This window comes from Mirounga angustirostris, unplaced genomic scaffold (genome assembly GCF_029215605.1).
Source record: "Mirounga angustirostris isolate CCGP_5_RB_7025 unplaced genomic scaffold, mMirAng1.0.hap1 SCAF_12, whole genome shotgun sequence".
NCBI lineage: Eukaryota > Metazoa > Chordata > Mammalia > Carnivora > Phocidae > Mirounga > Mirounga angustirostris.
Window position 1 is genome coordinate 23,073,573 of NW_026991720.1, and position 25,503 is coordinate 23,099,075.

The 25,503-nt window shown below is 38.6% G+C and overlaps 1 protein-coding gene and 1 non-coding gene across 3 annotated transcripts in view; both read left to right on the forward strand.

The window, feature by feature from the left end:
- The first annotated feature begins 736 nt into the window (after positions 1-736).
- TNPO3 (transportin 3) overlaps positions 737-25,503 on the forward strand; it is a 78,389-nt gene continuing 53,622 nt past the window's right edge. The window contains exons 1-4 of one of the 2 annotated variants that reach the window (XM_045864299.3): positions 737-1,214; positions 12,888-13,048; positions 23,853-24,053; positions 25,031-25,104. In XM_045864299.3, coding sequence (XP_045720255.1) covers positions 23,931-24,053; positions 25,031-25,104 — 197 coding nt within the window. In that variant the 5' untranslated portion in view covers positions 737-1,214; positions 12,888-13,048; positions 23,853-23,930. The remainder of the gene's footprint in view (positions 1,215-12,887; positions 13,049-23,852; positions 24,054-25,030; positions 25,105-25,503) is intronic. The other variant, XM_045864298.3, reaches the window with a different exon arrangement.
- On the forward strand, positions 22,323-22,395 carry TRNAT-UGU (transfer RNA threonine (anticodon UGU)). The gene has a single exon. It is a non-coding gene; the product is annotated as a tRNA-Thr (tRNA).

The window sequence follows — 25,503 nt, forward strand, 5'->3', positions numbered from 1 at the left end:
GTGAGAGAGGGAACACAAGCAGGGGAGCGGGAGAGAGAGAAGCAGGCTTCCCGCCCAGCAGGGAGCCCAGTGCGGGGCTCGATGATCCCAGGACCCTGGGACCATGACCCCAGCCGAAGGCAGACGCTTAATGACTGAGCCACCCAGGCGCCCCTCAATGTGGAAATGATCCTAAAGATGTATGTAAATACCACGGAGTTCAGAGTGTCCTGAGCAATAGAATAAAATACCTTTTTGGGCTAAGAACTTAGTAGACAAGGGGCTGAGCAGAGATTGTAGGCATTTCGGGTTCATCTCAGTGTGGCACATATTTCAGTTTTGTACATTACTTGTACATTACGTGTCTGTCTCATCCACCAAAGTCAGTACAGAAACCCTGTCTTCAGTTATCTTTGCATTTCCAGTACGGTGGACACTGCACGGACGGTTGAATTGAGGCGCCTTGTCCACGGGCGTCAGAAAGGATTCCCTGGATAGGAATGGAGAAGTCCGAAGGGGGTTGGAAAGACCTTGGACCCACTGCCAAGGAGAGAAGAGCAGCTCAGGTATGGAACACACTGGTCCTATTGCTCCAGTCGCACGCAAGTAACGGAGAGAACCACAACCGACTGCCTCTTCCCAGCTCCTGGCTCGGCAGGGCCACTTCCGGGAGGGGGCGGGGAGACAGGAGGAGGCGTGCCGGGAAGAAGGCCGTTTGCGCTGCACCGGGCGGAAGTGTGCCAAAGGTACCGGTGCTGCGACTTCCGGTCCGGGTTAACACCGCTTAAGTACACTGCGTGGTTTGTGTGGTGCGGGGACAGACTTGTGAAGGCAATTCAGTGGGTGAAGAGGAGAGTATCGGCGTCTGAACTCAGAAGTCTGGAGTCTAGTGGGAGGATAGGAAAAAAAGCCGGGAACCCGAATACAATCTAACCTCTGTTTCCGAGGGGGCAACTTCCACGGGAACCCCTCTGCCCTGGTAACGGCCAAAGAGGAGATGGCGCCAGTCAGGGAGCGGCCGTGGCCGACACAGTGAGGAAGCTTGAAGGCGGAGCAACCGGAGAAGCCTCGGGAGAACAGCCAGAGCCGTCGCTGTCGCTACCACTGCCACCACCATGGAAGGGGCAAAGCCGACTTTGCAGCTCGTATACCAAGCAGTGCAGGCGCTTTACCACGACCCAGATCCCAGCGGAAAGGAGCGCGCCTCGTTTTGGCTTGGAGAGCTGCAGCGTTCGGTGAGGGGCCCAGAGAGGCCGTTCTGCGCCGCGGGGCAAGGGCGGGGTGGGACCTAGGCTCAAGCTGGATCCTGAGCCGGGCGGTTGGCCTCGTGAGATGCTCCTTAGGGAGGAGCTGCTGCCGCGGGGTGGGGCTGCGAGGCTACATGTATGCCGCTTTTCGGAAACTAGTCGCAGCTGGTCGGTCGCGAACTGGCCCTTTCCCCACCCCGTACAATCAGATTTGTAGGTCCTGTACTCGCTTGTGGTATCGATCTGGTCCTGTTTAAGTTTTACGCTTGCTACTTGCTTCTTAGGCCCTGCTTTCGCGTTTAGTCTTCTTCAAATCCAGTCCCGGTCTCTCTCCATCTTCCACTTAGGGATGCTTTATCCGTCTCGGTGTCCCAGTGTTCGCGTCTGGCAATTCCATCCCAGTCGTAGCCTTGCACCTTAGTGTGCCTTACTGATTTTTCATTAAGTAACAGTGATAGTTTGAATCTATTATTCTCGAAACTTCTCAGGTTTCTAGATTCTTTTACACGCGAATTTCCACCGTGTTTTGGAGTACAACGTGATGTAAAGAGAAAAATACCATTTGAAAATCCTTGCAGTTAGTTCACATCTTGCTGCATATTTGTTCCCTAACCTTGTTTTTTTCCTTGACTTTAGGTTCTTTATAAGATATTGCTATCCATAGCTGCCTTGATTATTCCATATGACTGCGTGAACATCCAGTTAGGGGTTTAATTTCAACCTGTTAGACCTATTGTATTTCTGCATTCTTTGATTCACGTGTCTTAACTTTCCTCTAAATTTCATACTCACTTTTTCTGTGCTTTATTTCCATGTGTGTGTATACTTGGTGATCTTGCTGACTTTCTTATTTTTGCATTTTATATTCCCAAGCATATTTTTAAAGTTTACTCCTTCTCCTTTCTTTTTTAAAACTAATAACTGATATTTAAAATTTTGCAACTTTGGCTTTAGATATTACATTTAAAAATTTGGGGATCCCAAGTTCTGGATAAACTCATGGGAAAAGATAAAGGAATAAGACTCACTGTAGGCTACACAAGAAAATCATTCACATGTGCTCTTATTTAGTGTTTAGTTTTTGGGGAGTTATAAATCTGATACATCATACTAAAAGTCATCTCTTCCCTACTAAACTTGCTTTTTGTTGTGTGTATTTTAAAATAAATATTTGTGTGCTTACCCTGTACCAGCAACTGTGCTAGGCTTTGGTATATGCAAATGAACCAGACAAAAATCTCTGCTTGCCACATAATATATTTGTGATGACTAAATGAGTTAATATCTGCAAAAAGTTTAGAAAAGTTCTTGGAACCCAGAGTTTAAGATATATTAGTAATTATTATTTAAGTGGTAGTCACTCTTCTTACTTGCCACTACTCTCTGTTACAACCTTACATTATCATCATTACTATTTATAGTAAGGGCCCCAACAGGAACAGATGGCACACTTGTAATAGAATAATTCAAGGAGGGCTTATTTTATAAAAGTATTGTTTATAAAGGTGCTGGTATAATGTGGTACCACAAGAGATAATGAAGTAACCAGTAGCCAGACTGATTAACATCCATAGGCAGGAAGGAATAGGAGAGGGAGTAGTTACTTGAACTCCGAAGGAAAGTGTGGAGTTGGCTTCCTTGAGAGGAGACGGTCTGGAGGAATAAATACATTGACCTTATTCCCCTAAACTCCTGGGGTTCTTATTTGGGCAAACCCAAACAGAAGCTAGGGGACACTGGAACCTGTTGATATAGTCCATATAGGTCAGCATAGTGGGGCAAAAAGCAGTAGGGAAGGGTGGATAAGTGGACCTAAAAACACATCATTTTTAGGCAACTTCAGCATCAGGATTCACAACTCAGCTGACATTTCAGCCCTTAATTCCCTTACCTCCTTTTCTCAGCCTCGTGATCACACTGTCACATCTTGGATCTTTTCATTACTAAAAAGCCACCAACTCAAGTCACTAACTCAGCTACATGGTCACACAGTCACAACCTGAATCTTGTCATTATTAAAAAGTCACCAGCCCGGGGTGCCTGGCTGGCTCAGTTGGTAGAGTATGTGGCTCTTGATCTTGCAATCATGAGTTCAAGACCCATGTTGGTATAGAGCTTACTTAAAATAAAAGGCGGGGAGTGCCCCGCTGGCTCAGCTGGTTAAGCTCAGGTCTTTATCTCAGGGTGGTGAGTTTAAAACTCATATTGGGCTCCACACTGGGTGTGGAGCGTACTTTAAAAAAAAGTCACCAGCCCCCCCACATCACTAACTCAGATATCTGCTCTGATCACAACCCACTCTTCTAGTTTGCTGCTTAGGGATTCAAGTAACCTTATATAGTAGGCGTTTTTTGAAATCTATAATTTTTGAAATTTTTTGAAATCTATAATTTTAATTTCTATCAAAATTAAAAAGTTATGGGGCACTTGGGTGGCTCAGTCGGTTAAGTGTCCAACTCTTGATTTTGGCTCAGGTCACGATCTCAGGATCGTGAGATCCTGCCCCTGCGTGGGGCTCTGCACTGGGCAGGGAGCCTGCTTAAGATTCTCCCTCTCCTAGCTCCCCGACCTCTCGCTCACATGCTCCCTCTCTCAATAAAAAAACAAAACCAAAAATCAACCCCCCCCCAAAAAAATGTAGTTTTGTTTTTTTTTTTTTTAAGATTTTATTTATTTGACAGAGAGAGACACAGCGAGAGAGGGAACACAAGCAGGGAGAGTGCGAGAGGGAGAAGCAGGCCTCCCGCGGAACAGGGAGCCTGATGCGGGGCTTGATCCCAGGACCCTGGGATCATGACCTGAGCTGAAGGCAGGCACTTAATGACTGAGCCACCCAGGCACCCCACGTAGTTGTATTTTTAAAACTTAAAATATTTTAAAATAAACTTTTAAAACTTTAAAAAGTTATAAAATGGAGATTTTACAAGAAAAAGTCCTAGGATGTAAAGAGCAGTTATGTTTAGACTTTCTTCTGTGAAAGATGAAGATTTGGGCTCCCTCCATCTTCTCTTCTGTTGCATCTCTCTAAACATAGTTATATCAGTTTTTGTTAAATATACACAACACACATTGTGAACCACATAGCATATATAACATGGTAATTTTTCCCTTTTTTGTGCAACTTTTTTTTTTTCTGGTGGTAGTCATTACCTTTTTCTTTCTTTCACGTTTGCTTCATTTTCTGTATATCTGTAATAATTTGTTCAAAACCCTCTGTGAGTATGTAAATATCCTCTTAGTATGTTCAGATTGGTAATGTTTCCTTTTTTGATAGAAGAAAACCTCTCCCTAGAGGGCTCTATCTTCCTGCTCGATCTGACCTTGTTATTCTCCAGGTCTGTTGCATAATTATTGTCCTGGGATCTCTATTTAAACCCTCCTAGGGAATTACATTCTCTTTCTTGTGTTAGGTGCATTGAATCCTGGATCCCATGATCTTTTCTTGGATTACTCCCTTATTTGATGGCTAATTGAGAAGGGAACCTTTACCCCTTCTCTCTTATATTTCTGTTGGTCTTTTTTTCTTGGACCACTTTTATCCTGAGAGCAATCCTCTGCATATAAATGGGGCCGCCAGTGCAGGTGGGAGAATGAACCAGGGAATGGATCTTACCACTATGTATGTAGGCTTTATTTATTTATTTTTAAAGATTTTATTTATTTATTCATGAGAGAGAGAGAGGCAGAGGCAGAGGGAGAAGCAGGCTCTCCACGGAGCAGGGAGCCCGATGCGGGACTCAATCCCAGAACCCTGGGATCACGACTGGAGCCAAAGGCAGACGCTTAACCGACTGAGCCACCCGGGTGCCCCAGTATGATATTCTTGTCCTTAGGTGGGTCTATTGGCTAAGAGTGCAGAGTCCCTCTGTATCAGTCTTTCCAAAGTAAATCTTGAGTCTTCTGTGATGGTGGGAGGATAGTAGCCTGGCCACTAAGTCATGGGGAAGATCTCAGTCTAACTGCTTATTACAGATTTTGAACCCACTCCTTTGTTTTTTGTTCCACCTGTACATCTGCCTTCAAGTGTACCTTTTAATTCTTGTACCTGGTACTTTAAATTCACTGAGATTTTGCAACGTGAATCATTTTGCCCCCTTGGCTTCCCCTTTCTCATCCTGTCCTTCCTCTGAAAAAGTTTCAACTTTTTTAGACCTGCTAAGACAGTTAACTCCTCCATAAGCATTCTAGTTTTCACAGTTTTGTTAATATCAGTCATGTTTCCATTCTTTTTGTCCTTGTGGAACACCCCCCCCCCCCCCATTTTAAAAAATCTCTTTACTCTGATTTTAGTAGATTTTTGGAAGGGACCTTGCAAACAAATGTATTCAATCAGTTCAATCATGTTAAACAAATCCCTGAATTAGTTCTTGAATTTCATCAAAACCTTACTCAGTTGACTGACTCCTATTGTTTTTTCATTAGGTCTTGTCTTTACTTCTCTCTAATTTGGATTACAAGGTCTATCATTCTAGTAATTTTCTTAAATATGCTGTACCATCAGCCCTTCACCTCTGATTTGGTATAACTTCAGCATAGGTGTAGCCAACTGCTTCTCCCTTCTCCTGTCAGGTCTAGGTGCTCTGCATCCATTTTCTGAATTCTTAGGAACCTTGATCTTTTGGTTATCCTGTCTCTCACTTGCATCTACAGACTCCCTCTTTACTGCGTCTTTCCCATCAACATTCATACAGCTGTAGTATTTCCCATAGTAAGCAAATGGTTATGGTGGGGAGGGAGAAGGGAGGTGGTAGAGAATGCTTTCTCTGTCCACTTTTGTTATTTCTTTAATTCTTTCATACCTCTGTGGTTTTACTCTTTCCCTGTGTTGTCTTCAAATGAAGAAACTAACCAATCTTTTCAAAGCCTAGCCTAAATTCTTTCTCCTTGAAGTCTTAACTGATTCTCTTCAAGTGAAAATCATTCTGCCTCCACTGAACACCTAGAGCACTTTATATAATTGCATTTGTAATTTTTTTTTTACCTTTTTAAAAATCTGTTTTGTTCCCCCATTAGACTGTAGAATCATTTTATTTGTTTATATGATACAGTTGAGGGAATAATTTAATGGTTATTAGGAAAGCAGTGATCAAGGTGCCTGACACAAAGGTTCTTTTTTTTTTTTTTTTTAAGATTTTTATTTATTTATTCATGAGAGACAGAGAGAGAGAGGCAGAGGGAGAAGCAGGCTCCCAAGGAGCAGAGAGCCCGATGCGGGACTCGATCCCAGGACCCTGGGATCATGACCTGAGCTGAAGGCAGTCGCTTAACCAACTGAGCCACCCAGGCGCCCCTGACACAAAGGTTCTTAAAAATGTGTGTTGAGGGGCACCAGGGTGGCAGCTTAGTAGGTTAAGCGTTTGACTCTTGGTTTCTGCTCAGGTCATGATCTCAGGGACCCACATCAGGCTCCATGCTCAGTGTGGAGTCTGCTTGTCCCTCTCCCTCTGTTCCTTCCCTTGCTCCTGCTCTCTCTCTCGCAGAAATAAATAAATAAAATCTTTAAAAACAAAAATGTGTGTTGAATGAATAGCTGCTTGTAGGCACCTCCGAAGGGATAGTTGGATGTCTCAAATTTGTCTTTACCTGTGGATTTCATTTATTTTTGCTGCCTCTCTCTACCATACCCATGGGTAATTGAAAATAATATTATTCAGCCTCCTATGATGTTCTGTTTTGAGTCTTTCCATCCTTATTTATTTATTTTTTAAAGATTTTATTTATTTGACAGCAGGAGAGCACAAGCAGTGGGAGTGGCAGAGGGAGAGGGAGAAGCAGGCAGGGAGCCTGATGCAGGGCTCGATCCTGGGATCGTGACTTGAGCCGAAGGCAGTTGCTTAACCACCTGAACCACCCAGGCGCCCCTCCATCCACGCCCCCCCCCTTTTTTTTAAACAACCTTTGTGAGGGGCACCTGGGTGCTCAATCAGTTAGGAGTCTGCCTTCAGTTCAGGTCATGATCTCAGGGTCCTGGTATCAGCCCAGCAGGGAGTCTGCTTCTCCCTCCCCCTTCCACTTGTGCTCTCTCTTGCTCTTTCTCAAATAAATAAATAAAATCTTTGAAAAAAAACACAACCTTTGTGAGATAAATTTATATTGCCCTCATTTTACTCTTTAGAAGACTTGGGTACAGGAAAGGAGAGGAACTTTTTGACTCAATGAGGCTTTCTCGAGGTAGTCACTAAGTACAGACTAAAAGTCTGTTCTAGTGTAGTAACAGGCATATAGTGTTTTAATTTCAAGTTTGTTGTTAAGGAAAGAATTTGCCTAGTTTGTTTGAAAACCATTTTGAAGAATACACATTTTTTTTTAATATATTTTATTTATTTATTTGACAGAGAGAGACACAGCGAGAAAGGGAACACAAGCAGGGGGAGTGGGGGAGGGAGCAGGGAGCCTGATGTGGGGCCCTATCCCCAGGACCCTGGGATCATGACCCGAGCTGAGCTGAAGGCAGATGCTTAACAACTGAGCCACCCAGGCACCCCAGAAGAATATACATTTTGAAAAAACGTATCACTTCCCTCTTAACTCTCACTTTACTAATCTTAAAGCCATTTAGTAGAATTCTAATGACCTGGTGACAATAGATTTGGTTTAAAGGTGTAATTTAGATAAGGTTTAGTCCATGCTATGAGTTAGCATCTTTTCTCTTTCTGTAGTATTTATATAAAACAACCATTTGCCAAAGAATCTATATTCATTACTCTAAACTTTTTTTTTCCTGACAAAATTCTTGGAAACAACCTACAGCCATGGTTTTGATTTATGTGATAGGCAGGTATCACTGATATCCAAAGTGTTTTAAAATAAAGCAAGTTATTTTGAGACAGATCTTAAAGGAAGCCTATCAGTGAACTGTTCTGAACACTTTGTCCACTTCTGGTAACCCAAATAAGTAGACGGTGTAGAAAGCAAGCAATAGAAGGAAAGACCATCTCTTTATACAGCTAATGAATTATGCTATGCATTTCTTCTGAGTTTGTAAGTTAGATTATAAGGAGACTACTTTTATAGACACAATCTGTGGGTCAGAGGTTAGCTCAAAAATTTTATAGTTCAGTCTGGAAACTAAAACGGAATGATGAAATCATAAAAAGCAATCAAATGAAATCATGCTCTGATGGACTAAGTTGATGTAATGTTTGGTTTGTCACATATCCTTGGGAATTTTCTTCTAAATATCCTATCAGGAAAGTCATGGATCATGGAATTTCAGCTTCTGATTTCTTTCTTAATAATTTTCCTCTCTGGAATTTCTTAATTCTTTAGCCTAGTTAAAAAAAAATCTAGGGTCTTTGGTGTTTCTTTTAGCAATTGCAGTTATTGACTTGACATATCTGAAAATCTGGGCTTTTTTTATGCTTATGCTTTCATCCTCCAGTTAAGTGACTCTTAAAACATGACATGCTTTTGAAAGGAGAGCTTTCTAGAAAAGAGAAAATATTCATCTACAAATTTGTGGATCAGTTAATTCAATGAACAGGACTACTGTATGCCTTGCATTGCTGGAAACTGGAAACACATAAATGATAAAAACCAGAGACCTGTATTCCAGAGTTTAGCAATCTGGCTGTGTCATCTAATATGGTAGCCATTAGCCAGATGGCTATTGTGGCTACTTAAATTAATTAAAATTAAATAAAAGTTAAAATCAGTTTGGTATTTGCCACATTCCAAGTCTTGGACAGTGCAGATACAGACATTTCATGTCTTTGGTGTGTTGGAAACTATGAGTGAGAATTTGTGATGGTATTTATGTTGGCATGGTAGTCTGTTAGCCAGTGGCATTCATCCATGTTTGGATTAGTTTATTTCTTGTCTTCCCAGGCCTTGGACCAGAGTTGGTAGTGCGATTCAGGATATAAAATTATCAGGGCAGTGCTGCATTTTCTAATTATAACACAGTTTTCTTCCAAAGCTTTCCAGATAGTTCATTTTTTTTTATGTTGATTGCACTGATGTCTATAAAGAAAATGGAAAATAGATTGCATAGATTTTTTTTTTATTGTGGTAAAATATTCATAACATAAATAACCATTTTTAGGTATACAGTTCAGTGGCATTAGGTACATTCATGTCGTTGTGCAGCCATCATCCCCGCTGGTCTCTAGAACTTTTTCATCTTCCCAGACTAAAACTCTGTACCTATTAAATAATAACTGTCCATTGCCTCTTCTCTCCAGCCCCTGGCAGCACCATTCGACTTTTTGTCTCTATGAATTTGACTATTCCAGATACCTTGTATAAGTAGAATCATATACTATTTGTACTTTTGTGTCTTGTTTATTTCACTTAGCATAATGTCTTTAAGGTTCATTCACAATCATTCCTTTTTTAAAATTGCAGTAAAATGTACATAACATAAAATTCACCATTTAACCATTTTAAAGTGTACAGATTAATGGGTTTAAGTACATTTATGTTGTTGTGCATCCATTATCACCATTCATCTCCAAACTTTTTCATCTTGTAAAACTGAAACTCTGCCTATTAAACACAGTTAACTCCCCATTTTTCCCTCCCCATCACCCAGCCCCTAGCAACCTGGTTTCTATCTCTGTGAATTTCACTACTCTAGGTACCTCATATAAATGGAATCATACTGTATTTGAACTTTTGTGACTGGCTTATTCACATAGCATAATGTCCTCGGGTTTCATCTATGGTGTATCATTTGTCAGAATTTCATCCTCTTTTAAGGCTGAATAATAACGTATGTACCACATTTTGTTTATTCACTCATCTATCAATGAACACTTGGGTTGCTTCTACCTTTTGGCTATTGCAGATAATGCTGTTATGAGCATGGGTATATAAATACCTTTTGGAGGAGGCCCTGCTTTCAGTTCTTCTGAGTATATATCCAGAAAGGGAATTGCTAGTTATATGGTAATGCTGCTTGGTTTTTTTTTTTTGTTTTAAGGAACTGCCATACTGTTTTCCAGATTTTATAGAATTTTAAGCTCTGTTGAACTTGAAAACAAATTTAATTCATAGGAAGTTGAGATTGCTCAGATTACCTCTCTTGTATTTTTCTGGCTTGTACCCTGGTACTGAAGTAACTACCAGAGAGTGTTTTACTGCTGTACAGCTGAAGTCTCAGATAGGAGCTTTATTTCTTGTTACTGGAAGTTCATAGTGCTGCTAAAGGGCAAAATATTGTAGTGTTTGTCGTGCAGAAGTCCTTAAAAATACTGACTTAATTTTCCTTTCTGGTAGAGTTTCCAAAATGACAATATTATGAAACGTGGTTTTTTTCTTTTGGTAAGAAATTTTCTGTTAATGGAGTTTTCATTATGTATTTTACTTATTTTTTTCTCAAGCCCATAGCACAGTTCTTTTCAGTTTTTCCTCTGTATTCATTGTTTTCTTGTATTTTCTGTTTCAGCCATGTATAACACTATTTAAATGGCCCCAGAACAGAAGAAAGTACTTAGAATTAGACCTGAAAATATACATGTTTTTTACATAAGGTTTCAGAGTTTTCTAACACTTCGATGCTTTTTTTTTTTTTACAACACTTTAAGCTAGACATTTCACATTCCTATAAGACTGAAAAACTTGAATCTTCAGCACAGTGTTAACATATGCTTAATATGTCTGAGAATATTCTCATTCTTCTGGTTTGTATGAGTTGTTGTAAAACTTGGCTCAGATGGGCAGGAATAGAGACCAGTGATTAAAGGAAATACGTTTTCTATATTTTTGGCTTTTAGGAAGTACTTACCTTGGCTTTGTTTCAAATGGTTTCAAGGTTGGCATTTTCTGCTTTTAAAATAGGACTGCCTAGTATAATTAGTAAGGCCCACAGCAGGCAAAGTGATTACCAAGGAATGCATGCTTGAGTCACTCCCAGACAAAGTTGATTTTATGGATCCAGATTTATTTATCTTTTTTCAGGGCCATTCTTGAGGTTCACGTTCACATACTTAGGTTATTGAGGATTTTAAATTTGGATAGGGATTTTTTACACTTGTCATGAAAATATTTTGGCAGGATTTCTCAGTACCATATTATGCGTGACTGACAGTCATAAATTTGAGCCAAATTTCATTTGACAGAGTTCATTAGGACTTAGGATTGTTCGAAAATGCTTGTCCCAGAAACGTGGGGATCTCATCAGAAACTGAGGCGGCCACAGGATTCAGTGCTGTCATTTGGTCTTACTGATTGCTTTCATTGAAATCAAGATAGAACAATGCATGTGGGTGCTACAGTCTGAAAGTTGACTTGAAGAGTGTTTGGAAATTTCTCGTGGACTTTGAATAGCTTAATCTTTTAAAGAATTATTTTTAGCTAGGAATCTCTACCCTCCTATAAGGGAAATAGTATCTCTCTTTTAATTATTTATTCAATTATTATGGAGATGGCTGTGAAAATGTTTAAGTTGGCTGAATTTGTCTCTATAAAGGAGCCTTTTTGCTTCTAGAAAAGTTATTTAATGTGCAACAAGAGTATTCTGTGGGTATGGGAGCCTGCTAGGGGCTTTTTATGACTGGTTTTCATTTACACTGTGCTTTTGGAGATGGGCATTGTTTACTTATCACTGCTGTGGTGAAGGTTTTAGCTAAGTTCATTTCATCATGGTTTCTGTATTTCAGGCCATCTTACAAAACAAGTTATTTTGAAAACTATCATTTTTAGGTAGTAATGGTTATCTTTTAGGCTCCATAGTTTATGTTTTTCTTAATATTCCTTCAAACCATTTTCTTTCTCTAAGAAAACCATCAGAAAGTAACTTGTGACAGAACTAGCAGTTTATCCTAAATTTGTAAAATTGTCATGAAAGATTAGATACAAAGGCTTAAGATAGTTGACCAAATTAAAAAGTTACTTTCTCTGTTTCAGGTAAATTAAACTTACTCTTTTTTTTAATCTGTCTCAGGGGAATGAGTTTTTTTCTTGATTTGGGAAATTCTCGTTTTCTAGCTCTTTACCACATTGTTATAGGGTATATGTCTAAAGCTTTTGTTCTTGGACTCATAGTTTTTTGGGGGGTTTTGTTTTATTCTTTTTACTCTACTCTGTCTTAGTCTCTTCCCCCAATATACTGTAAATCTTTAAAAGTCTTTATATAATAAATGTATCATTCATTAATTGAAATGCTTAAAAAAGTACAGCAACCTGATACTTTTATGTTACTTTTCAAATTTCACTGAAATATTTGTATTTCCAGAACCTCATTTTCTATTTGCCAGAGCTCTTCTGTCCTCAGTGAAGTATTTTAAGTAATTCTGCTTAATTTGAGCAGTTTTTTGTAGGATTAACTAGCAGCTTTAATCCGCTTCCAATTCTTGGCAGCTAATGAATCCTTAGGCTCCTGTCTGGGTGTGTGCTTGCTTTGTTGACAGCCTGCCTGCTCAGTGATTTTAGGTTGATTCGGCAGTTTTAGAACTGTTGGTGTAGAAGTGAGTCTTGGAGCAACAGAGCACCATTAAAGAAAAAGAAAGGGCAAGTACTTTTAGGATCTGCTGTGAAGTATAATGAAAGACTTAGAGTATGTTAGTGAAAGGATTGCTGGGCCATAGCCTGCTTCATATTCATCACATAGTCATGGAAATATCTTTTGAAAAGACTGATGTAAAGGCCTGTTCTGCTACTGCTTTGTGAAATGGAAGATTGGAATTAGATGCTTAAATGGAAAATGTTCTCTTGTTGCAGCCTCTTTGAAATGTGCTGCTGGTGGGAGCTGCAGCTTCCTCCTGCTGACTCTGAGCCCCAGGCTTCGGTTGAGATGGTCCTTTCAGAAATGTGGAGCTTAGTCCAAGCCTGGATTTCAGTGGGTAGCACCTGGCATCTGTGGCTAGAAAGTCCTATGAAGTGTAAGTGCTTTATTCTCTCCTTGTCAAGAATCCCTTTTCCTTCCTTATCTTCCTTCTGTCTGCAACTCAGCAGAGGGGAAGTACAATGAGCAATATACTGTAGTGTCTAGGGTATCAGGATTTAGTTGCATTTTCTTTATGATTCAGTGACCAAAACAAGATTATTTGTTTTTGGATGTCAACAATTCTTAAACCGTCCTAGAATTCAAAATAAAGTGTTAAATTATGACCCCTTAATATATAGTACTGACAGTATCATCCCAAGTAATTTTTCATTGACAGTCTACTTAGCAGCTGTGATATTTAAGTTTGCCAGGTTTCTTTAGAGATCACTCTGTATTTTATTCTTACTCTAAAAGACAAGTATTTGAAAAGAGAGGCACATTTGACCAGTGGGTGAGGTAGCATCAAGATAAGTAAGGATGGGGGCGCCTGGGTGGCTCAGATGGTTAAGCGTCTGCCTTCGGCTCAGGTCATGATCCCAGGGTCCTGGGACCGAGTCCCGCATCGGGCTCTCTGCTCCACGGGAAGCCTGCTTCTCCCTCTGCCTCTCTCTCTCTCTGTCTCTCATGAATAAATAAATAAAATCTTAAAAAAAAAAAAAAAAGAAAGAGAAAGATAAATAAGGATGGTTAAAATGAGAGGACAGCTCTTTCCCTTTGGTTCTGCCTGTTTGGGAATTTTCTGAAGACCAGTTTCTCCTAGAAGTGTCCTAGGAAATTCAGCTTTTAGTTTAGTTACAAAACAACAAAAACCTAGATAATTACATAATGAGCATTAAAAGATACAAGTTTTATAGGTGATTTAGTTGCTTGGAGTTAAGTGCTGTTCTCTTTTTTCCTATTTCAGAAATACTGGTAATATTTTAAAGTAAGCTCATTCCAGAAGATTCCCGTTTTAGGGAGATTTTAAGGTTCTTTTCACTGAAATTTTTCTGAAAAATCTAAATCTTCAGATTTTAGCTAGGAAATTATTGAGCTTCTTCTCATTGCTAAAACAAAATCTATATTTAAAATAAAACAGAACCAAGGCTCCATCTGTGCAAGGCATGTGAGGTTCTACAAATGAGGATTCTGAATGAAAAATGTCTCATCCTCTCGGCCTTTGTTTTCTTTATCTGTAAAGAACTGATTTGCTTATTCTCTCTTGCCCTTTCGCAGTACATTTTGGATTCTGTTCTTAGAGCTGATTCCCAATCCTTAAGTATTTAGCTATGTAGTAGAAGGATGAGCTTTTCATGATTGGGAAAGCAAAGAGGTGTTACAGACTTAGGAGATGATAGTATCTTGTCATTTTGCTTCATATTTAGTAATTTAATAAATATTTAAGTACTTCTTACGGCCAAAGGATTTTGTGAGATGTAGACAGTAGTTAAAATTGTTCTTTACCTTTGAAGAGCTTTACCTTTGAAGAGCTCACAGTCTATTAGAAAAGGTGAACGAAGCCCTGAGTAATTATAGTACAAAGTTCTACGGTTGAGCTGTCATAGAGCCAATATAAAAAGATTCCTGCCTCCAATATTTTCTTGTTATCTCTGTGTTTCAGGAGTTTGAATATGATGTGTTTAGTGGTTATTTGTGCGGGGGAGTGGAGGACAGGAATGTTCTCTGTTGCCCCAGTCTACCATAGTCTCAGCTCCAGGGCCGCTGTTCTCAGTGGTGGGGCGTTCTCAGTGGTGGGGCTTTCTCAGTGACCCTGATCTCACCTATGGCATTCTTGCTTTGCCTTGCATCTGGCAGGTCTTGTGCTTTGCCCTTCTGTTGGTCTGTAACAGCAATAGGTCTTCACCTGTGCCGTGAGGGTGACAAGATTTGCTGCCCCCACGCAGCTTGAGGCTTTTGTTCAGTAAGGGAGAGGATCTAGTCAGCTTTTTGTGCCTTCTGTGCCCTTGAGGGTTCCTGTCCAGGATCATCCTACCCGAAGGAGTTTTTCTCTGGTCTTTTGCCCTATCTCTGATCTTTGTCCTGAGTATTTGGGGGAGGTCTGTGGAGAAGAGCCTGTAGGTGGTTGTGAACTCCCCTTATGTCTATGAGTCCCAGAGGTTTTACGTGTTCATGCTAGTCCATACTCAGACTTTATCAGTTTGTTCATAATTTTAGCTGTATTTTTATTAATTGGTTATGTTGTGCCCTGTGTCTTTTCCTCATTTGTTATGCCACAGATGAACCAGTACTTGCCTCCTGTCTCCTTGGAAGTCTGTCTTTAGATTTCAGTCTGCTTGGTTACCCTGGGACCTGAGCTTTCTGATGCATTTTAAGAAGTTATTTTGTCATTTATTTGTTTTTGTTTATTGTTAACTCAAAAGCAGTGTTCTTTCTGACTTGCTACATCTTAGATAGATGTAGAACTCCTCTCAGGTATTTTTTTTTTTTTTTTAATTTTATTTACTGTCAGAGAGAGAGAGCGTGGGCACGCCCACACACACAAGCAGGGGGAGCGGCAGGCAGAGGGAGAAGCAGGTTCCCCACTGAGCAGGGAGCCTGATGTGGGACTCGATCCCAGCCAGGACCCTGGGATCATGACCTGAGCCAAAGGCAGACACTTAACCAGTTGAGCCACCCAGGCGTCTCTCCTCTCAGGTATTTTTATTCATATGTTTTAAACCCCACAAGATGATATTACTTTATATAATCAGCGTCCATAAAGATTTACTCACATCCTTAACCTTTCCATTACTCTTCATTTCTTCCTATTTACATGTTTCCATCCAGAATTATTTTCCTGTTCCATGAAGAACACCCTTTAGTATTTTCTTCTTTTTGGGTATGTTGGTTATAAACTGTCTTCTTCTCTTTTACTATTACTTAAAATTTTTTTTGTTTATTTATCTTATTTAGTTAGTTAGTAAGTAAGTAAGCAAAGCAGCGAACAAGCAAATAAGCAAGCAAGCACTAGACCCAGTGTGTGGCTTGAACTCATAACCCCAGGATCAAAAACCAGGTGGTCTACCAACTGAGTCAGTCAGGCACCCCTTTCTTTAGGGTCTTAAATGTCTTATTTTGTTACATTTTGGAAGGGCTTTTTGTTGGTATAAAATAACTGATTGGTAGTTATTTTCCTTCAGTACTTTGAAGATACTGGTTCCCGTTGTTAATGTTGACAAGCCAGCTATAAATCTAATTGTTCTTTTAAAGATAATATATCTTCTTTTCTCTGTCCTTTAGATTTTCCTCTTTGGCCTTTTTTTTTTTTTTTTAAGATTTACTAATTTATTTGAGAGAGAGCACGTGAGGGTACAGAGAGAGTCTTAACCAGATTCTGCACTGAGCGCTGAGCCCAGTGCAGGGCTCGATCTCATGACCTGGAGATCATTACCTGAGCCGAAACCAAGAGTTGGGACGTTTAACCGACTGCATCACCCAGGCGCCCCTCCTTTTTGGCTTCTTGACAGTGTTATTATGATGTGCCTAGGTCTGGTTTTTCTGTCCTTAGGGTTTATAGAGCTTCTTAAGTCTGTGGGTTGGTGTGTTTTACCACTTTGGAAATTTCTCAGCCATTATCTGTAGTGCTTCTGCCCCATTTCTTCTTTTCCTTCTAGGATTTTAGTTATATGTAAAAGTTTTTCATTGTGTCCCACATGTCACTCGGATTCTTCCCATTCTTTCCCTTCTGTCTCTTTTGATTTTGTGCTTCGGTCTTGTTGTTTTCTCTTGATTTGTTTCTAGCATAGTAATCTTTTCTTCAGTTGTCTAATTTGCAGTTTTAACCCTTCCATTTGGTTATTAATTTTGGTTACTGTATTTTTCAGTTTTAGAATTTCCATTTGATTCTTTTTTATAGATTACATTTCTTAATGGACGTTCTCCAGTTTGTCTTCTAATTCCTTAAATATATTAATCAGCTACTTAATTTTTTCCCAACTGTTTGAAAAGTTCATAACTTAAAAGAACTGTAGAGTGAACAGTGATAACCCTTCTCAATTTGACAGTGTTCCATTTGCTTCTCTCTGTCTTTCTCTTTCTGTCCTTCTGAGTGTATTTTTTTTTAACCTTTTGGAAGTAAATTGAAGACCTTTTAATGCTGTACCCCTAAACACTGACATATTTCTTGTAAGAACAAGGACATTTTTCTAAACTAAAACCATTGTTACTCTAGAAATATAACTTTGGCATAATGGTATTATCTAATACACAGCCTATATTCAGATTTCCCAATAGCTTTTATTTTTTATTTTTCCTAATCCAGGATCCATTTAAGGAAATGCATTGCTTGTAGTTGGTCTTTTTAGTTCTTCAGGGTATTTTTGTTTTTCTTTTATGATAGTGACATTAAAAAACAAATCTAGGCCCATGTTTGTTTTTAATATGCCCCGCTATTTGGATTTGTCTCATCATTTTCTCCTGATTTCATTCAGGTAAAACATTTTTTGGAGGAATACTACACGGTTGATAATTTGTTGTTTCCAGTGAAACACATCAGGAGTAGTATAAAGATTTGTTTGTTCCAGGCGCCTGGGTGGCTCAGTCATGAAGCATCTGCCTTCAGCTCAGGTCATGATCCCAGGGTCCTGGGATTGAGCCCCACTTCGGGCTCCCTGCTCGGTGGGAAGCCTTCTTCTCCCTCTCCCCGTGCTTATGTTCCTGCTCTCTCTATCTCTCTCTCAAATAAATAAAATCTTAAAAAAAAAAAAAATTTGTTCCATTATTGGTGATGTTAAGTTTTGTCACTTCAGTTAAGACATCATAGTTGTTTTAGTCCTCATTCCATTATCTAGGTACATTATTTTCTGTTGTCTGTTTCTTTACCCTTTGTTATTGTTATTTAGTCTTGCTTTTGTTTGATACTGGATATATTATGAAAAGTTGAAGGGATAGTAAATGATGTTTTCCTCCTGACATGATTTCTTTTGCTTCTGGCAGGTCTTTATAATAGGACCAAATCCCTTTAATCTAAGAAGAGATTGAGCAGATTCTAAACTGTGTTTCTTTCTTCCATTTGGTAGTAAAGTACACATAACATAAAATTTACCATTTTTAACTATTTTATCTTATTTATTTTTAAAGATTTATTTATTTGAGAGGGAGAGAGTGTGCGCATGTGCGCATGGGGAGGGGCATAAGGAGAAGGGGAGAGAAACTTTAGTAGACTCCTCGCCGAGCTTGGAGCCTGATGTGGGGCTCGATCCCAGGACCTTGAGATGACCTGAGCCAAAACCAAGAATCAGTTGCTCAACCGACTGTACCACCCAGGGACCCCCATTTTAGCTATTTTAAAGTGTACATTTAGTGGCATTAAATACATTCACATTAATGTACCACCATTACTTTTTTTTTTTTTTTTATGACAGGGAGAGAGAGACAGCGAGAGAGGGAACACAAGCAGGGGGAGTGGGAGAGGGAGAAGCAGGCTTCCCTCGGAGCAGGGAGCCCAACGCGGGGCTCAATCCCAGGACCCTGGGATCACGACCTGAGCCGAAGGCAGATGCTTAATGACTGAGCCACCCAGGCGCCCCAAATGTACCACCATTACCACAGTGCATCTCCAGAACTTTTCATCTTCAACTGAAACTGTACCCATCAAACAGTAACTCTCCCCATTATCCTCTCCCTTCAGTGCCTGGCAATCAAAATTCTAACTTTGTCTCTATGAATCTGACTACTCTTGGTACTTCATATTAGTAGAATCATGCAGTATTTGTCCTTTTGTGTCTGGTTTATTTCACTTAGCAAAATGTCCTCAAGGTTCATCCATGTTATAGCATGTAATGGTACTTCTTAAGGCTGAATAATAATCATTGTATGTGTATACCACATTTTGTTTATCCATTCATCTTTCAGTTAGCATTTGAGTTGTTTTCAACCTTTGGCTATTTTGAAATATGCTGCTATGAACATTGGTGTATATCAATATCTGAGTCCCTACTTTCCATTGTTTTGGGCATATACTCAGAAGCAGAATGCTGGATCACACGGTAATTTTATTTTTAATTTTTTGAGGCTCAGACGGTTAACACTTAACTATCTGAGCCACCCAGGTGCCCCATGTTGTGTAGTTTAAGTCTTTTTGCTTCCTTACTTTATTCCTGAGTAGATTCTGTTCTTTTTTTGATGCTATTGTAAATGCAATTGTTTTCTTAATTTCCTTTTCAAATTGTTCATTGTTAATGTATAAAAACTGTTCATGTTTAATATATAAAAACTGATTTGGGGTGTTGATTTTGTATTTTGCAACTTTCCTGAATTCATCTATTAGTTCTAATAGGTTTTTTGGGAATCTTTAGGGTTTTCTACATATAAGATCATGTCATATGTAAGTAACCATCATTTTACCCCTTCCTGTCCAATTTGAATGCCTTTTCTTTTTCTTGCTTAATTGCTTTGGCTGGAACTTCCAATAAGAACTTCCAATGCTGTGTTGAATTTAAGTGGCAAAAGTGGGCATCCTTGTCTTGTTGCTGATCTTAGAGTTTTGAAAACCTGCCAGTGACCATTGAGTAAGATGTTCATTGTGGGTTTTTCATGTATGGTCTTTTTTATGTTGAGATACTTTTCTTTTCCTAGTTTGTTGAGTGTCATGAAAGGGCGTTACATTTTGCCAAATGCTTTTTTGCATCAATTGAAATGTTAGTCTTTTTTTCCCCTTCATTCTTTTAACATATGGTATATTACACTTTTACATTTTTTTATGTTGAACCACCCTTGCATTCCATGAATAAATCGGTCTTGGTCATGGTGTATAATCCTTTAATGTACTGTTGAATTCGGTTTGCTAGCATGTTATTGAGGGGTTTTTTCATCAATATTTAAATTGGTCTGAAGTTTTCTTGTGTCTTTGGCTTTGGTATCAGAGTAGTTTTGGTTTCATAGAATAAATTAGGAAGCATTCTCTCCTCCTCTTCAGTTTTTTGGAAGAGTTTGAGAAAAAATTGGTCTTTAAATGTTTGGTAGAAAACACCAGTAAAGCCATCTGGTCCTGGGCTTTTCTTTATTGGGAGGTTCTGATTCAGTATTTTTACTAGTTATAGCAATATAGTCTATTTAGATTTTCTATTTCTTCTTGATTCAGTCTTGGTACATTGTATGTTTCTGTCTGCCCATTTTATCTACAGTATCCAATTTGTTGGTATACTGTTGTTCATAGTGTTTCTTATAATCTTTTTTTATTCTGTAAAATTGATAGTAAGTCCTCACTTTCATTTCTTTCTTAGTTAATATAGCTAAAGGTTTGGCTTTTTTTTTTTTTTTTTTATCTTTTCAAAGAATCAAATCTTTGTTTTTCTGTTCTCTATTTTATTTATCTTTGCTCCAATTTTTGTTATTTTCTTCCTTGTGCTAGCTTTGGGTTTAGTTTGTTCTTTTTCCTGCAAATTGCCAGCTGCATCCAAAGGTTTGATGAGACACAAGTTTGATCCTCTTGTCATTGTGGTATCCTGTTCTTTTGTCAGGATGCACATAATATTTGGTTGGTTGTTCTCATGATCTGTGAAACAAATTACCTTAAAACAAAAATTGTTTTGGGGGTACTCAGCTGGCTCAGTCAGTAGAGCATGCGACTCTTGATCTCAAGATTGTGAGTTCAAGCCCCACATTGAGCATGGAGCCTACTTAAAAAATTTTTTTAAAAACAAAAACAAAAATCACTTCATTGTATCTCACAATTTTGTAGGTCACAAATTTGAGCAGGACTCTGTGGATTCTAATTCTGCTCCATGAAGTTTGGTGGATGGGCTGGTCTAGAGGTTCTAAGATGGCTTCATTTTCATGACTGACACTGATAGAAATGGCTGGAAGGCTGGACTTATCCGGGCTCCTCTTGCTTTCCATGTAGTCTTAGGTCTCTTTACATTGTCTCTCCAGTAGAGAACTCTGAGGTTTGTTTTTTTGTTTTTTTTTTTTAAGATTTTATTTGTTTATTTATTTGACAGAGAGAAACACAGCGAGTGAGGGAACACACGCAGGGGGAGTGGGAGAGGGAGAAGTAGGCTTCCCGCTGAGCAGGGAGCACGATGGTGCGGGCTCGATCCCAGGACCCTGGGATCATGACCTGAGCCAAAGGCAGACACTTAACAACAGAGCCACCCAGGCACCCCCCTGTTTCTTTTTAAAGCTCACCCACTAATTTTATCCCCTATTCATGAATATTGCCTATAGCAATTATTACTGTGGTGTTGAAATAGTAATTGTCTATTTTTCTCATTCCTTCTTACCTTTATTAACTAAGCATTCTTCTGTAAAAATGATGTTTTATATCTTACAAATAACTTCGCACTTATTTATTTGGTCATTGTTCGCATCAGTATGGACTCATGGCATTTGCTTTATTTTTGAGTTTATAATCCAATACTATCATAATCCATTTTCTTACACTAGGTTTTTTATCTTTGGCCATTGAGCTCTTTCAGGTTGGCTTCTATGTTCTTTGGACTTTAGACTGGGTTTTGTTGTTGTTTTAGATTCAGCAATTGTTTAATGTTATTGTGTCCAATTTATTTAGATGGATAGCCAATATCTCTGTGTTTTTCTGGTAGACTAGTTTTTAAAATGTTTTTCTGGCCTGCTTTCCTTGTAGAGATGTTATTCTGTTCTTTATTTTCTTTTTCCCCCTGTATCTATATATGGCATTTGGCTTCAGTTGCTTATTTTTTTATGAAATTAGTCTTTCTGAACTTTTGGAGGCATGGCTAAGGGTAGTATTTTCATCTTCAAAGAGCTTCCTTTTCTGTTGTTTTCTGATAGTATTTACAAATGTGATTTGATTTCTAAGATTTCCTAGTTTTGTTACCTTCTCCTTTTCTTCTTTTGTCTCTATTTTACTTATCCTGTATAATATTGATTCTGTTCACAGCATTCTATCTTCAGTTTTGAGTCCTGTCCTTCCATTTCAAGAATTTATAGAAGCTAGACTGTACCATCTCCTTAGATGTTATGTAGGCCTCTTCCACTCACCTCTTCTACTCACCTGCTTTCAGATCGGACAAAACCCCTTCTATTTTCAGTCCTCAAATTGTCTCTCTGTTCTTTCCATTGAATACTTTTTGGTTCTTTTGGTGTTCCTCTTGCCTTATATCCATTAGATACCCTGTTATTTTTCTCTGCTTCTGCTTTTACTGAAGCTGAAACTACACAGGTCTTACAGATGTCACTGGTTTGTCCCCAACCACTTACATTTTGGGGTTCTTAGACATAACAAGATAATACCTGGTTTTGTTGTAAATGCCCATAGTGCTTTAGTTTTGCTCTTTAACTGCTGTGTTTTTATGAGGGCATTTATGGAGATTCCAAGGTTTCATAGAATCTTTTTGCTATTATTTTTTTAAAATAACAGTTGGAGGGGAGCCTGGCTGGCTCAGTTGGTAGAGCATGCGACTTGTGATCTCAGGGTCATGAGTTCAAACCCCACATTGGGTACAGAGCTTACTTAAAAAAAACAAAAGCCAGGGGCTCCTGGGTGGCTCAGTTGTTAAGCGTCTGCCTTTGGCTCAGATCATGATCTCAGGGTCCTGGGATTGAGTCCCGCATAGGGCTTCCTGCTCAGCAGGGGAGTCTGCTTCTCCCTCTCCCTCTGTGCTCTCTCTCTCTCTCTCTCTCAAATAAATAAAATATATATATTTTTAAAAGCCAATAAACTAGATTATAAAGTATCAGTTTGAGAAAAATATATTTTGATGGCATATTAAACTACAGATGTGCTTGAGTTACTGGTTAGATACCAAATAGCTAAAAACTTACGTGGCTGGAAGATTTTTTGTGTGACATAATGTTTTATGCTTATTTTCCACCATCTTATTTGATTGAAAGCTAAGTTTTATGTTAATTAACCTCTAATGAACTTCAGTGTCTCTGTTTTCAGTTTACTTTGGGAACTTGTACAGGCCATTTATTCTGCCTGTTTCTCTTTATTGAATCCTGTTTATCTTTGGAAAGATCTTGAAGAATCATTATGTATTACTTGTGAAGTGCTCCAGCTTTATAAGAAATTAACTAGGTGAATCTATGTGATCTCCTTCCACAATTGCTTCTGCTGAATTGAGATTGAAAATTTTTTTTCAGTTCATTATTGCCAACCTACTTTAGCCTTCTCCCAAGAAGAGGCAGTTTGGTAGAATTGGATTAAAATTAATCAGTTGTTAATTAGTTGCCTACTCTGTACTGTACAACTTTGTTCCCAAAGTTATCTTTCAAAATAGAACTCTTTTATAACTGTGACTAGCCATTAGAGACCAAATCCTATGCTTTCATTCCATTATTATTTCCATAAATACATTTATTTTCTCCTGTGAAAATGATTTTAGTAGTATGTATATATAGCACTTTGCCAAACATAAATACATTAGAAAATAATAGAAGTATGTGAAATATTCATTTAGGGTGAGATTTTTTTTCTGCTAAAAGGAACTAAAGATTGAAATGTAGGTCTACTGAGACCTATTTATAGATATATTAAAATGGTTATCAGATTCAATTCTCAAAGTGAACAAAAGCTTATTAAAGTGGAAAGGAAACATCTAAACAGATAGGGTTGGAAGTTGTACAGTGACATTTTAGTTTTAGTAGGAGCTTTTGGGACTTTTTTCTTCCTACTCTCCCCCCTACACAATAATGATTCTGATCAGCAAGATTAGACCTATTGATCTGATTGATAACTCTCATGCCTTCCTAGAATGAGTCAGAAGGACTTAGGTAATACTTTTGTTGAACAGGGCCTATAAATATATAGTTTGAGGTATTGGCTAAATTAGGGGGTAATTTAGCTTGTCATGTTTTTATTATATTGGTCTACATATGTCTTTATATGTATTGAGGTGTAACATTAAAATTACTTAGTACAATATCCTTTAAGACATTTTTGTCTGATCTGCTTTCAGGTTCATGCATGGGAGATTTCAGACCAATTGTTACAGATCCGACAGGATGTGGAATCATGCTACTTTGCTGCACAGACCATGAAAATGAAAATTCAGACCTCATTTTATGAGCTCCCCACAGACTCTCATGCCTCTTTACGGGACTCATTACTAACCCATATCCAGAACTTGAAAGACTTGTCACCTGTCATTGTAACGCAGGTAAATCCTGTGCTTCTCATTAGGGAAATTTGTAAGGCCATTAGGATTTATCAGATTTTGATTGACATTGCTAGGCCATGTGAAATAATGTTAACTTTATTATGGACTTAATGGTATATTCTTAAGTGGATAGAAAGTGAAAATCTTCTATGTTAATATTAGAGTTTATTTGATTTCAAACCATTTTAAATACCAGAAGTGGGGGAGATGAGTATAGGTTTTCACAGGCAGGCATATGTGGCGCGCCCCCCCCCCCCCCGTTAAAATTGCAGATGATAAAAATATTGTATATTCTTCTGTTCTGGGTCAGAGGTCTGCCTACTTGCTTTTAAAAAAATCGTTTCTGGACCAGTTGGCTAGTAAAAGTCTTACGAATGCAACAGTGAAGCATCTGGCCCTTCCACCTTAGACTGGTAAATACATTAGAAAGGAAAACTGGAAGCTTCAGTGAATACATACTCATGTGTGTTCTCTGCCTGGCATAGAAGTGCCCTTGAAGAGGAAGGAGGCTTTTGCATAAGGCTTCAAGATGAGAAATGGAAAGAGAAGGGAAATGGCATTCCATTACTTGAGGAGTGAGTCAAGGGCTGACTTTGTCAGTAGCTTTGGCCTTTTGGCACAGTATAATTTATCTGTCCATGAAGTTCTATGGTATTGCCAAATAAAAGTAAGTATTGATATATTCTGAGGAAAATCTATAGTCTGTTCTTTCTGATTTCTTTTTGTTGTTTTTTGGTTTTGTTTTTTCATTTTTAGAGGTTAACTTTTAAATCCTAGCAATTTGTAGCTAGCCCGGAAGAGTTTATATTATATGTGTAGTTGTGGAGGTGAGGAGAGGTGGGTGGGTGGGGTGTCAGTCTTTGTTGTCACATTGTTTGGATAAAGAAGTTTAGTTTCTTTGCTTTCCAATTAATATTGATGATAACCCTGTTTCTCTTCATTTGTTCTATTCATTTATTTAATCTCTTCTTATTCAGCTGGCTTTAGCAATAGCAGACCTTGCCCTACAGATGCCTTCCTGGAAGGGATGTGTACAAACATTGGTGGAAAAGTAAGTAACTTGTATTAACTATATTCTAGCATTTGGAATTACTATTAACCTTGTACAAAGAGAAATTTGTTCGCATTAGCTAGACATTTGGAATATTTTCCCAAACACTTAACAAAGGATTATTACTAACTTTTATTAGATTAAAAGAAAATCATTTAAAATTTAAATATTACAGAAGTGTGTCATGTGGAACATAAAAGGCCTTCATAATTTATACACACATGTTCCTTGAATTAACTGCAGCGAAGTCTTTCATTGTCTTGTGGGTCACTCCCACTAACTGACATGTCAGCAGTTCTATAAAAACATGTCAGAATGTTTAAGATTATATTAAATGAGAAGTCATTATGAGTAAAAGTTCTTACTAATTGGGGTTTATTTCATATCTGTCAAAGGGAC